Source organism: Quercus robur, chromosome 7 (assembly GCF_932294415.1).
Source record: "Quercus robur chromosome 7, dhQueRobu3.1, whole genome shotgun sequence".
NCBI lineage: Eukaryota > Viridiplantae > Streptophyta > Magnoliopsida > Fagales > Fagaceae > Quercus > Quercus robur.
Genome location: NC_065540.1, coordinates 21,958,748 through 21,975,872, shown reverse-complemented (window position 1 = coordinate 21,975,872; position 17,125 = coordinate 21,958,748). Strand labels below are relative to the sequence as shown.

Below are 17,125 nucleotides of genomic sequence, written 5' to 3'. Positions count from 1 at the left end.
TATTTTATAATCTTGCTACACTAGGCTACTAAATAGCAGCCCACTATAGCTAAATTGCAAAATAAATAAGATTTGAGAGTATTGATGGAGTATGCATTTTAGTATTTATAGCATTTTTTTATGTTAAATTTTAGCATTTATAGTATTTGCCATTCTTGATAAGAATGCTATGAGAGAAATTTAATTTCTCTAAAAGTCTTGCCTTTGTAAGAGAGATATGATATATCACCGTAATATAAAATAAAATAAAAAACAGTTTTTTTAAGCGCAGTGGGCCATATGTCTAAGTAAAATTCCGGTCCAACATCAAGTGTTATCTTCTATTTAGCAGGATTATTATTGACAGAAACTGGCCCGCCTTGGGGCCTAAAATCCAATCAGAACTCAGCCCAACTAATTATAGTCAAATTTATAATCCATACAAGTTTAGACCCCCCCCCTTTTCTATTCTTCATTTGTAGCCGTACCTCTGCAATCGCAAGATAACTCAGCAAAAGTATTGATGCATGCTTGACCTTTCAAATTAGTGAATCCTAGCAGCCCTGTGCATGTATAGTAAAAAGTTGTTACAGCCCTATGTACCTTCCATAATCCAGCACAATGTTAATAGCCAATTTCAAATAAAGGCAATAACATGATGTCAAATTAGAACTAAGACACCATGAAGCAAATGGTATCGAATCATTTGATGCACACATAACTAAAAGTGTAAATATGTAGCCATACATACACGACTACATCATAGCGGGCAAAAGGTTAGATCTTCACCATTCAAATTGATTCGTGCACACACAGTGAAAGGTTGGATGCTATCCACTCATAGTTCAAAACCCAAGAATCCAGCAAAAAGACCATACCCATATTCACAACTTTAGCACGAAAAGAAGATGTCAAACTATAACTAACAGCATGCCAGGACCATAATCACTTCAAAACAGGCTTAAAAAACAACCACTGCTCTGCAATAGTAAAATGAGTTTATGTACTCTATGAGTCTATTTGGATACTGCTTATTTTGCTGAAAATACCGTGCCGTGGGTCTGCGTTTGATTAACTTCTTTAAAATGCAGTGCCTAATGCTGTGCTGTGGGTCTGCGTTTGAAAACTTAAAACGCATGAACAATGCCTAATGCTGCAAAACACGTTAGGCAAACACACGCTATATGCTAAGAAAAGAAAAAAAAAAAGGACGTAAAAAGCTAAGTTATTATGGTTATTTTCTTTAACAAACCATCAACCAGCAACTTGATGATCCACAGTTAGTGTACTTCAAACATCTTTTGCCAATCCTGCAATATCAACATTTCCTGACTCGGCCTCAGTTGGAAAGGCTTTATCCTCAATAGGTATCCCTCGTCTCATAGACGGTGAAGATGAAGGATTCCCTCGCCTCGTAGGCGGTGAAGATGAAGGCTCCCCATCAAACAGACTTGGACCCCCAAACGCACCAAAGAAACCTTTCTTCATCTCTTCAGCTGCTTCAAAGAAACTGTTGAGCCCACCAAGGAAGCTACGTTCTATGGCTTCAATATCACTCCGTAACCCAGGGAAATCCAATGCCCCATGCTCTGATGACCCAAAAGAGAGAGACCCTTTAAGCACCTCATCTGTGACATCATCTTCAGTGTATTCTTTGTTGGACTGCATCACTTCAACAGGCCTGATAAAAATATTAAGGCAAGTGTGAGACTAACCTCCCAGTCAGAATATATTCTCTTATGACCACTGCTTGAATTGTAACAGCTGCATTGGTATCCCACCACATTAATTGGAATTCCAATATTCTTATGGAGCTATATTAAGTTTACAAACCTTAAAGAATAGAACCAACCCAAAGAGTGAACAAAACCAACCTGAAGTTGGACAGAATCACATCTGCCATGATATATCATATGAAAACCACATTTTTTTTAAACCAAAACAAAAACAGAACATGCCCAAAATCCCATACCAATGCCAAACTAGTGTAAGACCCCAATGCAACCAAAACCAATGAGTATATACATCCGCTATCAGATGATATACCTGATTACTACTTCTACCTAAAAACTATGCCCAAATGAGTGACAAATCTCAACAGCACAGAAAACAACAATTTATAAAAAGCAGACTGTTCACTTGGAAACAAATATGAACCAATAACATATAAAAAGTACCATAGCTTCAAGTCTGTTAACTCTAATCATAACTATAATTTTTTTTTTAGGAAGAAGAATAAAGCAATGTACTTTACCAAATATTTTTTTTGATAACTGAAACAAACAAACAATAGTTAAAACTTTGGGGGAAAACATACACACAAAATTATAGAAGGGTAAAACAAAGTAATTGATCAAACTCTCATGCATCTATCAGGTAGAAGATAAACAGACAAACCTCATAAAAAATTAAATAAAATGTACCCATACAAAACAAACATATAATCATATTAGAGAAAAAGCTGAGCTCGAAGGAAAGTTGAACTTAGTGGAATCTATCTAACAGGCCTCAATTTAATTATATGCCTTTCCACAGGACCAGGAGATTGGATCAAGCCATAAGAAGAATGCTTGGCTGATTAATAACTCATAAGAATAGAGACAAGAGCTCAAGCATAACCTTCTAGATTACAAGATGTAGAAAACCTCAATTTAAGATGGAACATTAGGTTCTTTTACTTAAATACAGAATTCCTAAATCAATAACTGTTTTCAAATTGAGTTATGAGCTTTAAAAGAAAACAATAGTGTCTGCCAAAATTTCCACCAACACTAATGGTTTAAATTACAAGCTAACTTTCACAAACAGAAATTTTCCAAAATGAGAACTCTGAATATACCTGGAAATTAAAAAATTAAGCTTTTTAATATTACAAGTTACCCCTTTGCAAATCGAAATTTTCCAAAATAGGAAAATAACTAGATTTTTTTTCAGAGTAAAAAATTTTTTAAAATGACTAGACTTCAAAAATAAAACTGTTACTATACTTGAGATTAAATGTACAAGCATGACAAATGAATATCATTGGAAAAACATTAATGTAATTTGTTTTTCTTTTGGTAGCTATTATGGGCTATAATTCTATAATCTAAGCATTTGGCTTCCACTAATTTAAAAGTGCTGTTTGAGAATCAAAACGAGAAAGGACAAATTATTATGTAAAGGTTTCTGGCTTTGCATTCATTTTGATGCACTTTATAATAATGATAATGATAATAATAATAATCATGATGATGATGATGAAGAATAAAACATCATCGTCATCATTATCAATTAGCCTCATTATATGCGCCAACACACGTGCTTAGAGGATTTTTTTTCTAGAAATATTACAATGGTACATGTTTATTTCTTTTATTTTCTGATCATATTTAAGAAACAGTATAAGTTTGAAACAGAACAACAAAATATTAGCATAAGCAATCTATCCTATTAGATGAAAGGGAAGCATGATTAAACAGTATAAGTTATACCATGATTTTTTTTTTTTTTTTTTTTTTTTGGGGGGGGGTGGGGCATATACCGTGAAAATAGGTTGAAAGAGTGACATATTCTTGCAAAAAGATTTCAAGTAACTTTAGGAAGAAAGAGAAGTAACATTCAACAATATTTGGAGCAACCATGGCAGAGTACATATACGGGATTAATAATGGTTCTAGAAATAAGATAATGGCAGATTGACAGTAAATTAAAGACACAGGTTTAATGCTAAAGTAGTTCAATATAAGACTGTTCAGTTTTGAAGCAAAATAAAGGAATAGAGCTGAGCACTTTGTAATATAAAACTTGTATGATGGATAACAAATCAGGAAGTTTATGATTAATCTATAGTTCAACCAGAAGCCTCACCAATGGTAAATATCAAGAAAACTACTTAAAACATAATTTATGATTAATTTGTTTTTCTTTCAGCATTTTAACTTATTTACTTATATACAACCTTTTAAAGCCTCACATTATTTTTTGGATACAAGTATACAACTATACTTCAACCAACTTTCAGCAAATAGCAATCAACAAAAAGCTGTTACATCCAAAAGCACACCAAGCATAAGGAATGGTGATTTCCTGCCAATGAGCCTTAGCTCAACTGACGCGACCTAGGTGAAGGGTGAGGTCTTGGGTCCAATGTGTACAAATTAATAAACATATAAATAAATAAATATGGAACGGTGGCTTCCTACCAAAAAAACAATCTCCATTTCTCTTTTCCACAAATTACATAATTTTCAGATTCCCTCATAATTCCCATTTTGAAAAATACTCTCTTAGATTTCTTTTGGCAGTCCAACTATCTAAAATCTGCCATTTCCAATCGAATGGAAATGAACTATAGCTCAGTTAGCACTTCCTTCTTCCATAATAAAAGATTAGAGGATGAAGTTGTGGGTTCAAAACCTATAAGATGCATGTGCAGTATACCAAAAAAATAAAAATAAAAATCTACATTTCCAACTACTTATCCCCAAGAAAAATTACATTTTATGGGTGATCAAGGTATGATTTGTTTGGGTTTTATTTACACTTTTTCCCCCTATTAGATCAAACATTATTTTCCCAAATTCTTTTTCGGGTGGTCTTAACTTTTAATGTTTGTTTCATACAATGTCTATTTCTTTTTCTAGCTAACTTATCATTGATAGAGCTTTAATTTATTGTTATATTTTTTTCAAATAAAAATTATTATTATTTTTTATCTAAAAGAAATTTTAATAGCTTCTTTGTACTTATAGAACTTTTTTTTTTCTTGATTAACAAATTTGGAATCAAATGTGAACTTTTAGCCTTTAGGGATGAAAATAACAAAAGTAAAACTTTAGGAACAAAAATGGCAATTAACCTAATATCTAACAGAAAATAATGTTTAAATAGAAATTAACTGTTCAAAAGTATTCAGTCAAATGAAGAAATTGAGAAAGAAACAACAAAACAAGCACTCAATCAAACACCTCACATACCAAAACTTATCACTAAAATCACATAATTAAAAAAAAAAAAATATATATATATATATATATATAAAATAAATATAAACCATAGCCAAATGCACTAGTATTGGTTCACCACAAGCCCAAACAATAAAAAATCTAAACAAAGCCCTTACAAGTCACTAAAATTTTCTTAGAAACCAAACAAAGCCCAAATACACATACATTCATATACACATATATAAAGATAGAAACGTACTTGCCAACGCATTCCCTGAGAAGCTCCTCAGTTTTCTCGCACTTTCTGATGAACTTTCCGGGCTCCACCTCCTCCGTTCTGCACTGCGACTTCACCACCTTCCTGGTGGAGCACCGGTCGCTGGACCTAGGGTTCCGGCTATCACTGACGTCTCCGGCGGATGAATTGCTCTCGTCTGGTTCGTCGTCCTTCCACACCCACCCCATTCTTCCAATTCTTCGATCAACTTCGCTTCGCTTCTCTTCTCTTCCACGTAAAATCTTCCACACAATTCTAGTTGGTTTTTGTTTCCATATATATAGAGACAGCCATAGGTGGGAAAATTTTCTTTGGGCCCAAGTTCAAGGCCCATAAGAGAAACATGGCCCAATTTTAAGACCCATGAAAACTAAACAATCTTTTAGCGTAAGCTTCAGCTTGAACAAGAAGAAGTTTTTGACTTTTTTCTACAAAGCGCGCCATGAGTATGAGGAATTTGATGAAGCTCCACTCCTTGTGTTTAAGATCAAGCAACAAGCTTTCTCATTCTCAGCTTTCAGAATTTCAGTTTTGTTCTTATTCAAGCTTTTCCAGGTCTTCTAAACGGTTGAAGAAAACCCAAGACACCCATTTGAAGAATCAAGCAGAAACTAGTACTAGTAGTACATTTGGCTTACTTTTCAATGAGATTACTGAGATTTTAGGTGGTGATAATTTCACCACTGGGAAAACCCAATCTGGGAACTTGATATCTGGAGAAGTTAAAGAGGTAAAGGAAGAATTCCCAGATTGCACACAAGGTGTTTGTAGAAATGCCGAGGAGAGTGTATTGCAAGAGAAGGACAATGTATTGAGTTTGGAGGATACCCAGATGGGAATTTTGGGTGGTAATGATGTTAGCATCGACGTTCATAAGATTACCGAGATTGTTCGGGCAGAAAATGGTGTGGTTTCGATGGAGGAGCGGTTAGAAAATCTGGGTGTTGGGTTTGATTCAGAGGTTGTTGAGAAAGTGTTGAAAAGGTGCTTTAAAGTGCCAGGTTTGGCATTAAGGTTCTTCAATTGGGTGAAGCTCAGAGATGGATTTCGTCATACAACTAGGATTTACAATACCATGTTGTTCATAGCTGGGGAAGCTGGAGAATTACAGTTGGTGGAGAAGTTAGTGGAGGAAATGGAGAAGAACTTTTGTGAGAAGGATATTAAGACTTGGACCATTCTTATCTCCCTATATGGGAATGCAAAGTTAATTAGCAAAGCCTTGCTGGTCTTTAATAATATGAAGAAGTGTGGTTGTGAACCAGATGTGCAGGTTTACAAAAAGATGATGCGTGCTCTTTGTGCAGCTGGAAAAGATGACATTGTGATAGAATTCTACAAGGAGATGGTAAAGAAGGAGATGATGATTGATATGAATTTGTATAAGATGATAATGAATTGCTTAGCAAGATTAGGAGATATGGGTGCTATTCACTCAGTTGCAGAAGACATGATGAGAGTTTGTCAGACTCCAGAACACATTGTTTATGGATATGTGCTGAAAAGTTTGTGCATTTCTGGGAGAATAAGAGAAGCTTTAGAATGGATTCGTGACCTCAAAAATAAAGATGTAACACTTGATGCTGAATACTTTGAGACCTTGGTGAAAGGACTGTGTAGGGCTGATAGGATTGCGGATGCTTTGGAAATTATTGATATTATGAAGAAAAAACATCTTATTGATGGGAAGGTTTATGGGATTATCATCAGTGGGTATTTAAGGAGAAATGATGTTTCTAAGGCACTTGAGATGTTTCAAAGCATGAAAGAGTCCGAGCATTTGCCTATGACCTCTACTTATACAGAGCTGACGCAGCGTCTCTTCAGGTTGGGTGAGTATGAAAAAGGCTGCATGCTATATGATGAGATGCTGGAAAAAGGAGTGGAGCCAGATACTGTGGCAATCACAGCCATGGTTGCTGGTCACATCAGCCAAAACCATATATCTGAAGCATGGAAAGTTTTTAAGAGTATGGAAGACATGGGCATCAGGCCCACTTGGAAATCTTATTCAGTATTCATTAAGGAGCTCTGTAAGATTTCTAAGACAGATGAGATTTTCAATGTTTTGAATGAAATGCGGGCATCCAAGATACATGTTCAAGATGAAATATTTGATTGGGTTATATCTTACATGGAGAAAAAGGGAGATGTCGGTAGTATTGAAAAAATAAAGCAAATGCAGAGAATCTATGAGCTTTACCCTCAAGAAGGTGAGTCACCTCGTACTGATGAATCCAAAGAGCAAGAGCACAATATGGAGTTAAACTCTAACCAATCAGAGGCAGTAAGAATGGACTGTCACTTGGTAGAACCACTTTCAAGGAATTATGATGAGCAGGATTTGCAAGAAATTTGTAGGATTTTGTCATCCTCGACAGATTGGTGCTTAATTCAAGAAGCTTTGGAGAAATGCAATATTCAGTTCACACCAGATCTTGTTGTGGAGATTTTGCATAACTGCAATTCGCATGGTTATGCAGCATTACACTTTTTCTCATGGGTAGGAAAACAAGCTGGTTTTAGCCACACTACAGAGACCTACAACATGGCCATTAAAATTGCTGGACGTGGAAAAGATTTCAAGCACATGAGAAACCTCTTCTATGAAATGCGAAGAAGAGACTACTCAATAACATCAGATACATGGACAATCATGATTATGCAATATGGTCGTACTGGTCTGACTGAGATTGCTTTGAATATATTTGGGGAGATGAAAGCTAATGGTTGTAAACCAACTGGCAGTACATACAAGTATTTGATTATAAATCTTTGTAGGAGGAAAGGTAGGAAGGTGGATGAAGCCGTTAAAATATTTGATGAGATGATTCGTGCGGGACATATCCCTGACAAAGAACTGGTTGAAGCTTATGTTGGTTGCTTATGTAAAGTGGGTAGGCTGTCGGATGCTAAAAAATGCACAGATTCTCTCCATAGGGTTGGTTTTACAATTCCACTTAGTCATTCCATGTACATTAGGGCTCTTTGTCGAGCTGGGAAGCTGGAAGAAGCTCAAGCATTGGTGGATGAGGTTGGGGCAGAAGGATCTACATTGGATCAGTACACTTATGGAAGTCTTGTTCATGTACTACTACAAAAGGGACGCATGGAAGAGGCAATGACTAAGGTGGATTCTATGAGGAAGGCAGGGATTAATCCGACTGTCCACATTTATACATCTTTAATGGCTCATTACCTGAAGGAGAAGCAGATAGAAAGAGCTCTGGAAGTTTTTCAGAAAATGCAACAAGAAGGTTGCCAACCAACTATTGTTACTTATTCAGAATTGATACGTGGTTACATGAACATGGGGAAGGTTTCTGATGCTTGGAATATCTTCCATCGTATGAAATTAAAAGGGCCTTTGCCTGATTTTAAAACTTATTCAATGTTTATTACCTCTCTCTGTAAGGCAAATAGTTCTGAAGAGGCCTTGCAGCTTATATCTGAAATGGCAAGTAATGGGATCACTCCTAGTACTGTTAATTTTCGAGAAGTTTTCTACGGGCTAAACAGAGAAGGGAAGCAAGATTTAGCTCGTTCAGTGTTACAACAAAAATTAGCTTTAAGATCAAAACGCAAGTTCTTAACATAGTCTATTTTAAGTATTTTTTTGTAAGTATTTTTTTTTAAATTTTGTTTTAACAACTATTCTTTTCTTTTCTTTTTTTGGGCTTTAATTTAATTCAACTTGTTCGGGTCCTTCAGGATACAACTCTAAATTTACTAAACCTTTGTGTACTAGTTAAGATTGTCTGTAAGGTCACAGGCTCACAGCATGTGACACAGTTATTATGAAACACCTTCCTCATAAACCTGATTTGATGTTGGGTGTTGGGCTGGCGTGTATGATTTTACCCAAAAAATTACAAAAATACAGCTGAGGTGACTTAAAGAAGTTAACATGGGTGGAATATTTCAATGGATAAATAGGGCTACTTTCACTTGAAAGTATATCATGTTTTTGCTACATACAATATCACATTCACAGTATGTGAGCGTAAAAGTATATTATGTTTTTGATACATATAGCATCACATTCACAGTGTGATGCTATATGAAGTGAAAACACTATATTCCTTCTCTTCAACCATGAGAAGGTTTTACACTTTTATAGAATGCCTCTCTCACGTTTGATAAGCTCCATACTCTTGCGGTTAGGGATGGCCAAATCCATTGGGTAATAGATTCCCGATCAAAAAGTTTAGGGTAATACCCGGTTTATAAATGGCCAAATCCATTGGGTAATAGATTCCCGATCAAAAAGTTTAGGGTAATACCCGGTTTATAAATGATAATCGAGTTGGGTTTGGATATTACCCGAAATTTTCAAGTTGGGTTTGGATATTACCCGAAATTTTCAAGTTAGGTTTGGATATTACCCAAACCTAACCCATAAACTTTCAGCCCCTTCAGCAACTTCACGGCTAGTGAGTCGGTTTCTCCATGGCTTTGATTATTTTGGCATTTTGCTTGGTGGGTTCAATTGTCATTTTATGCATAATTACATACCCTTTTGAAATTCGGGTCATTTGGTATAAGAGTTTAAATACATGTTTTCAATTTTTAAACTATATTATACGTATTTCTACACACTTTTTCACCTACACGTATTTCCAAAAAATACAAACAAAGTTACTAGAATAATGCTACCAAACGGCCCTTGTCTAGAACAACTAGCTAGTGAGTTGGTTTCTCCAAAGCCTTGATTTTGCATACCCGCTTGTCTAATTGATTGTTGTGGGATTGTTGCTTTCGTTTTGTTTTTTCTATGCATACCTTTTGGAATTGATTGTGTGAAAGAACTGTCTGGTGCTTTAGTTTAATCCAAACATTAGAGCTTTCGCAAACCCACCTGTGCATTTGATTGCTTTGAAATTGTTGCTGGATGGGTTCAATTTTTTATACTGCACATTCACTTTAGGATTTGGTTTCTCTGCAATAACTGTCTTTGAGTTTATATCTTTCCTTCTAAATTTTCTTTGTAAATGTGTAAATCCTTACATAACCTCTTTTTGTACTTAAATGTAGAATAGATTACAACTATTTCTTGAACTAGGTTTGCCTCAAAATAGAGTTTTAATATACTTATGCTGCTATCTATCCATTGTACACATAACATGAGCATGCCCTGTGGAACTAGTTGAACCATCTGTGGCGTTTAATTTATATGATGCTAATCATCCTATTAGCACCACCTATGTTTTAGACTTAGTCCTGTATAAATTAAGGGTGAAAGTGAAACCATAAAAGGGGGAAAAAACATTATGTGAGAAATTGAATTTTGAGGGATTGAATTCAATTATGCTTTGTGTTTATTGTTTTTTGGGTAATATAAATGTAACAATTATATGTACTTAGCCTTTTCAATGTATTTATTTGTGCTTTTGATTTCTAACAATTATGTAAACTGAAAAGCTGAGTTATGGAAAACAAAGACGAAGGTGTAGTTTAATGGAGGCCAGACTAGTTTTTTAAGAGTTCTCAAGTTTTCACTTTTCATGCTAACTTTACCTATTTAGATGATTTGCTTAAATTAAAAATAAAATAAAATAACCCAAATATCAGGCTTGGGTCGGGTTTGGATATCCATTGGTAAAAATTTAGGTAACAATTATGTATAGATGCTAACCTATGGTACCTATATGTTGTGAGAGTGACTCTTCATGAGACGACCTTATTAGGTAATTTTTCTTTCACAACAAGCGCAAAATAAAACTCAAAGTCAGATGGCTCCCTACCCTTGTCCCTATCAATCCTAGACCATGGAATCAATCTGGATCATACAAAGAACAATTGTAAAGCAGAATCAGAGTGGGATCAAATAGAATCGTGATTCTCCGACGATTGTAACCGATTCTACCAACTCTTACACTTGGCTATTTCTTGTTATTGCCCCTTTTAATGGAGAGCCCAAAATGAAACAAAATTACATCTGACCTCATTACAAATTATAGGTATAAAAACCTTTTAAAAAAAATGCATTCAAAGTTAGCTACTGCCACTTCGCATTAACCAAGATAATAGACAAATTTTCATCATTTCTGATTTTATTGAAAGATGACAGGTAAAGGATGAAGCTGTTATTCAAGTACTAATGGACTATCTCTAGCTCTTCCAAGTGCAAGCAGTTTCGATGCAAGATGTCATCTGTTATTCTAACATCAAACATTTTTTTACTTTTTTTTTTTCTCCTTTTTTTTTTGACAAAAACATCAAACATTCTTTAGTAAGAATAGAAATACATGCATACTGCCGTATGCCTGTCCAAATCATAAAAAAAACCAACTGGCAACACTGGAAAGAAAACAGTGTCAATTTAAGCAAAAAACAGATGAATAATTGAAAACCACGGATTACAATAAGAACAAATATATAGTCTCATGACATGGCAAACATCTATGGCTTTGTCCATAAATCCTCAACCACGACCTTTGTATTTTTGAGGTTCTATTCATGTTTGTCTTACGTGATAGTATGCAGTCTTGACCAGGCATTTGAATTTTGAATAGATCCTACCATAAAAAGGAACAAGCAAACAAGGATCAAGAATTCAAGATACAGATTTGCTTCTATGAAGCTAACAAGATAAAAGGGAAAAATAATACAGATTTATTTTTATTGATAAGTTACACAAGCACCCTGTGTATCTTGAACACACACAGTCTCGCCCACCACCCTGCCCTACATGGGAGAGCAGACAAATGGCTACAACTGTATTCATAGTATTGAATTTCTCAACCTTAAAGTGAATGCTTACACAGCCATATCATTCAATACTCACAATTATCCAGAAGACATTGGCTTGTGAATTTTGGCATTAAATTGTTGACTCTACAACCGCAAAAGTGGGCGCTAGACCACCAAGATCCTGACAATGGGTGGGCAATGGCTCAGAAACTTATTTATAATTACGAACATGTAGAACTTAGTCTAAAACAATTTACAAACAAAGAGGTAATGGATCCCAACTTGAAATTCATATTAAAGAATTTGCAGACATACAAATCATCTTAAATTATATTTGATTTTTTCCAAATTATTCCTAAAATACAAAAAATATTGGAACTGACTTACAATGAGAACATGTTTTGTCATTAACAGATCATTAGGCTATAAGCAAGAAAGCTAATTAATTCACCATCCAAAATCATTAAACAAGTCAGAGTTTGTGACCTTGAGGTGGAGAAATCACTCCTAAAAAGAAATCTTTTCCCCAAAAGATGATTCTGAAACTCACATTTCCAATAGAAAAGAGCGGGAAAAAAAAAAAAAAAAACTTGCATTGCATACCTATATTAAAGCTTCTTCACAATTTCTTCATTTACACGCTGGTAGTAAGTCATTCGTCGGATAGAATTTAGAGCTTCTTCAAACTTCCGGCATTGAAATGCATTTGCAAAAGAGTTTGACCAATGATCCAGCTTCTCTTGCATCTGGACAAACAAATATGCATATTTCTGATTAAATCTTGAACGAGGACAGCAATCATGAAAATTTCCTACTAGAAAATAGAGTAAACGCAGCTGAGTTGTGAAGGGGTTCACTCCCACCAATCTCGACATTTGTGTAAGAGACCTACATAGCCCTATAATCATGTAGCTAGATGACTTAAATTATCCATTCAGGTCCCTGAATCAGCCATCATTTTTCAAATCTTCTTGCAAACTGAAAACATATGATGGTTTTAAAAGATTCAAACTAGGGTACAGGCAACCCTGGCAGTCTGACAAAATATGTCCAGTGATGGAGTGCTCCGTCATACCTGAGACTGAATTTGATTTAACTCCTGAGAGTCAGCTGCCTCTTCAACAGCTTCCCTGATTTCCAAAATCTGCAATTTAGATCTAAATTCTTACTCTTTGATTTAAGAACTGAAATATTATAATTAAAAAACATAAAGGTTCACAGAGTCAAAAAGCTTTACTATCAGCAATTAGACAAAAATAAACGAAAACTCACTCAAAACCAAATTTTGGAGGTGAATTCTGTTTTTGATTATGGAAAAACAGTCACTTCTTGAAATACAAAAAGAAGCTTTTTTTTCTACAAAATTATCCGCGTCCACTAACGAACCACTGCTTCTGACACTACTGTGAACAGCTTCATGAAATATATTTTGGCTATTTAAAATCCATAAAATTATCTCCAACTGTCATAGCAGGCCTTAACCATCCGCTACAGTAGTGCCAATAATTTCATGAAACAAACTTTGCCTAGTTAAATTTGACTATATATATTATTTACAAGTGGGTTTGGCCCCAAGGGGAGGGAGAAGAGAAGATTCAAACTAGTGACCTCTACTTCACAAGGCATGGTCCTCAACCAATTGTGCTACCCCTTGGAGTGAACCGTATCACGAACATTTACCAAGTCAGTTGCTCATTCCCATATATAATTAAGGAGGAACTAAAAAACAAAATACAAATGCAATTGTACTTGTAGTACTTCAAAGGTTGTAATTTAAGATTGCAGTAAGTTCTTTATATTTGTTAAATAAATTAATGAGACTACTATAAAAAGTTAACTATCATTGGAAATATATACACACACACACACAACAATACAAGTCAAAAAGGCCTATAATAATGATAAACCATAATTTGTACTCAAAGGTTTCACATCTAGAAATACAGAGGATTACCAAAAAGCACACGACCTCCCTAGAATCTAGATAATAATTACATGCAATGTTTTTTATGAAGGGTGAAGGGGAAGGAAATCAAATTAGACTTCAAAATGCTGGACAGCTAAGATTTTGAAGAATTAGGGTTAGGGTTTGGCAGGAAAAAAAGGCTGAAAATAGTGAGGAACATGGTGTTTCTAATGGTGTAAAGGAATAGTAGGATTTAGGGATGAAACATAGGGGAAAATCTAAGGTTTGGGTTACTGTTCCAGGGCTGTGAACAGCAGTAACTAGTAACCCAAATACGGTAGTTTGGCTGTTTGTGGGTTATTTGCGGCTATTTGATGGGTGGGTAGTTTAGGGTTGAACTTTCGTATTTTATGGTTTTAAATATGACAAATCAATGTGTGGTTGTTTGGTTTCAAATTTCTGGAAATTCAAGGACGAAGGAGAACAAAAGATGGGCTTCTAGGCATCACACCCAAAATTTCCTCAGCGTCACACCTCGGAGAATGTTGTATCACAAAAAGCTTCATAGCATCTGAAAATTTACAAAACATCTTCCCTTCGAAGAGAAAGCATTGCATCCATATAACTAGATGACTAATACCCTAACCCTAATAGGATTTGGAATACTTGGGCTTTGATAACTAAGAACAAATTAAGCAACTAAACTAGCAAATAAAACCAATCAAAAAATCAAACCCCAAAATAAGACCCAATAGAATAATATTACCCATGTTTAGAAACCAGAACTACAGAATTGCCCCTGACACTAAACTAAACTAAAATGCAATTGGCATCTCATTGCCTGTGTTAGTTTTCATCCCTCAATCAAACATGTTTTACATGGATCCTTGCAAATATTATGTTACTTCTGGCTCAGGAACTTCAAAATTGTTCATAATTTTTGTAACAAAAGCAATGAGCAGGATACTCAGACCATCTTCCATTCTGTTTATCACTCTTTTGATAGGCCTTCTAATTATGTAAGGCAAAGTATACGTTGAAAAGGGAGAAATGACATTAAAATGCAGATAGAACTGTCACGTATAAACAAACTATAAATGATCAAATATCTTGAAGTAGACCAACTAGACAAAAATTACCTCAGATAGCAACTCTGGATCTGCAAGTGTTTCTTCTTCATCAACATCTACACCTTCAAGCCTCATCTGTAAAAGAACCGACAAATCTTAATTTCACAAACTTTTTCTTGGATAATTCTTAATTTCACAAACTTCAAGAAATAGAAAATAAATACAAGGATATTTATAATGAAATCACCGTAGACAGACATCATAATCTACAAATCTCATCAAGATAGGATCCTTTTCTCAGTGGTATCGTATTTATCTTCTGAGATGCAGTCCCGCATACCAAATGCATTTATACATAACCACCAACAGAATGTTGCAAATAAATAAATTTAATAGAGAGTCTAGTGAATAAATGAGCAGGTTCATCACATGCCTCTATTGCAACTATTCCCGCCAGCCTTTTAGGTCATACTATTTACATCCATATCAATCTATTATAACAAAATAAGTATGCCATAGGATCAATATCTTCAACTAAGATGATCCAGATTTACTGGTACAATACTCTTTTTTTTTTCTTTTTTATTATTACATTGGGGGAGAAGGGATTTGAACCCTGGATGTCTCAATTAGAGACACCAGGTGGTGCCGGTTGAGCTACAAGGCTCTTGACTTTACTACTACCATATTTTTAAAAATCACGTTGATTTTGTCTAGAATTTTCACCCATCCCAGGAAACAATTGTACTGTAACTTATATATATATATATATATATATATATATATTAAGGGCACTGAAAAAGAAATCAAGATGTTTAGATTTATTAAGTTTAAAATGCCCCATGTTCTCAATAAATTGCAGAAGCAGGCCTAAACTAATTATTCTAGCAACTGAAATTTAAAACAATGGGTAGCCACATGAGTCATTCCTGGCCTTTCAACCCAACTTGAGTAAGAATAAATATTTCTATACAAAATATAACCATGATTAAAACCTGACAATAAAAAAATAATCATGATTAAAGAAAATGTTATCAAGGAGTAAAGTTTGGAAAAATGAAGGCTTGTAAAATCTGATAACCCAGTCCAGGATACATTTCTGAAATAATAACTCTATAAACATAAAGTGCATCTATTCAAAGAAAACTTACAATGTATATTGCCCTCAACAATGGCTTGCTAAGTGTGCGGTACGCATCAATTACCCGAGCAGACTGTTCAGCAGCAAACCCTCTTTCTTTCTACAAAAAGACCCCAAAAAAACTTAACACAAGACAAGATTTTCCAACCAAAAATAAAAAGGGAATCAAAATTTTGTATTTCCAATTCCAAAAATGAAGAACTTGGTAGACCGACCTTAGATTTAGAGTGAACTAGATCAGGGTGCAATTTTTTTTGCCAGTCTTTGTACTTTCCCTCCAAATTCTCAACCCCAATATCATACTTCCTCTCCCTGCCAAAGTTAAAACCATATAATATAATACACAAACAAATAAATCTTGGCCTATAATACTAGAACTTGGAAGAAAAAAAAAACATTATTTTCCTCATTTATCTATTCTAGAAGCTCCAATCAGCTTTTAAACTTGAAATTTTGAATTGGGTATTATAATTTATGTAGCAAAAAGTAAATTTTGAATTCTAAACAAATAAATAAGTCATCCCAGAAAACACAAAATCTATTATAATATGAAACAAATGAACCACAAATACAGAAGTACTAGAAAGTAAACTATGAATTCTAAAAATCCAAAAATTTTGGTGGGCAAATTTTCTCGACAAAGAAACAGAGTAAAATGGGATTTTTTTTTTTTTTTTTCAAGATGAAAAGGCAAAAACAAATTACTTACAAGCCGAATATTTGGAAGTAGTCCACGGATTGATCAAGGGGCTGAACGCTCCGACACGAGTCACAGAAGAGAAACAGCGACCCATTGGCCACGTTACCACAACTCCAGCATCTGATATGGACATGGGATTTCTCTGCCGATTCCGAGCAGAAGGTTTTTCCGGGAAAGTTGGGATTCCCGAGAAAATCAAAATTAGAAGTTCTGGAAATTGCAGGCGGAAAGTGTGAAGTGGAATTGCTTTGGAAATGAGAGATGGAAAGGAGGGTTGTTCTTCGTCTGAGAATGGTGGAGAGAAGTGTCAAATTCCAAACCTTACTTTTCCACATTTTTCTGTACTTTCCTATGAAAACACTTCGACCTTGGCCTTTTGGAGGTTTTAGTATTACTGTTTTGTTTTTGTATAGCGGTTGTTTCTGGTTAGG

At 34.8% G+C, this 17,125-nt stretch overlaps 3 protein-coding genes across 5 annotated transcripts; 1 reads left to right on the top strand and 2 right to left on the bottom strand.

Moving 5' to 3' along the window:
- Positions 1-293: 293 nt before the first annotated feature.
- LOC126692757 (fra a 1-associated protein) lies at positions 294-5,448 on the bottom strand. The gene is made up of 3 exons (XM_050388499.1): positions 5,167-5,448; positions 1,232-1,660; positions 294-542 (listed from the first exon to the last, which is right to left on the bottom strand). Exons 1-2 carry the CDS (start codon positions 5,370-5,372, stop codon positions 1,270-1,272), a joined length of 597 nt encoding a protein of 198 aa, XP_050244456.1. The 5' UTR covers positions 5,373-5,448; the 3' UTR covers positions 294-542; positions 1,232-1,269.
- A 31-nt stretch (positions 5,449-5,479) lies between these two features.
- LOC126692756 (putative pentatricopeptide repeat-containing protein At5g06400, mitochondrial) lies at positions 5,480-8,838 on the top strand. Its single transcript, XM_050388498.1, has one exon. It carries the CDS (start codon positions 5,627-5,629, stop codon positions 8,780-8,782), a length of 3,156 nt encoding a protein of 1,051 aa, XP_050244455.1. The 5' UTR covers positions 5,480-5,626; the 3' UTR covers positions 8,783-8,838.
- A 2,480-nt stretch (positions 8,839-11,318) lies between these two features.
- LOC126692755 (iron-sulfur cluster co-chaperone protein HscB homolog) lies at positions 11,319-17,122 on the bottom strand. Of its 3 annotated transcripts, XR_007645075.1 has the most exons (8): positions 16,704-17,118; positions 16,210-16,306; positions 16,005-16,094; positions 14,923-14,988; positions 12,953-13,021; positions 12,481-12,623; positions 11,972-12,058; positions 11,319-11,702 (listed from the first exon to the last, which is right to left on the bottom strand). XR_007645075.1 is itself a non-coding variant. In XM_050388496.1 (7 exons), the coding sequence occupies exons 1-6, from the start codon at positions 17,027-17,029 to the stop codon at positions 12,486-12,488; spliced, it is 786 nt and encodes a 261-aa protein (XP_050244453.1). In that variant the 5' UTR covers positions 17,030-17,118; the 3' UTR covers positions 11,781-12,058; positions 12,481-12,485. The 3 variants fall into 3 exon arrangements, 2 of the variants coding, with proteins under 2 accessions (XP_050244453.1, XP_050244454.1); XM_050388496.1 differs by lacking the exon at positions 11,319-11,702 and having other exon boundaries at positions 11,781-12,058; XM_050388497.1 differs by lacking the exons at positions 11,319-11,702; positions 11,972-12,058 and having other exon boundaries at positions 12,555-12,855; positions 16,704-17,122.
- Between the last annotated feature and the right edge of the window lie 3 nt (positions 17,123-17,125).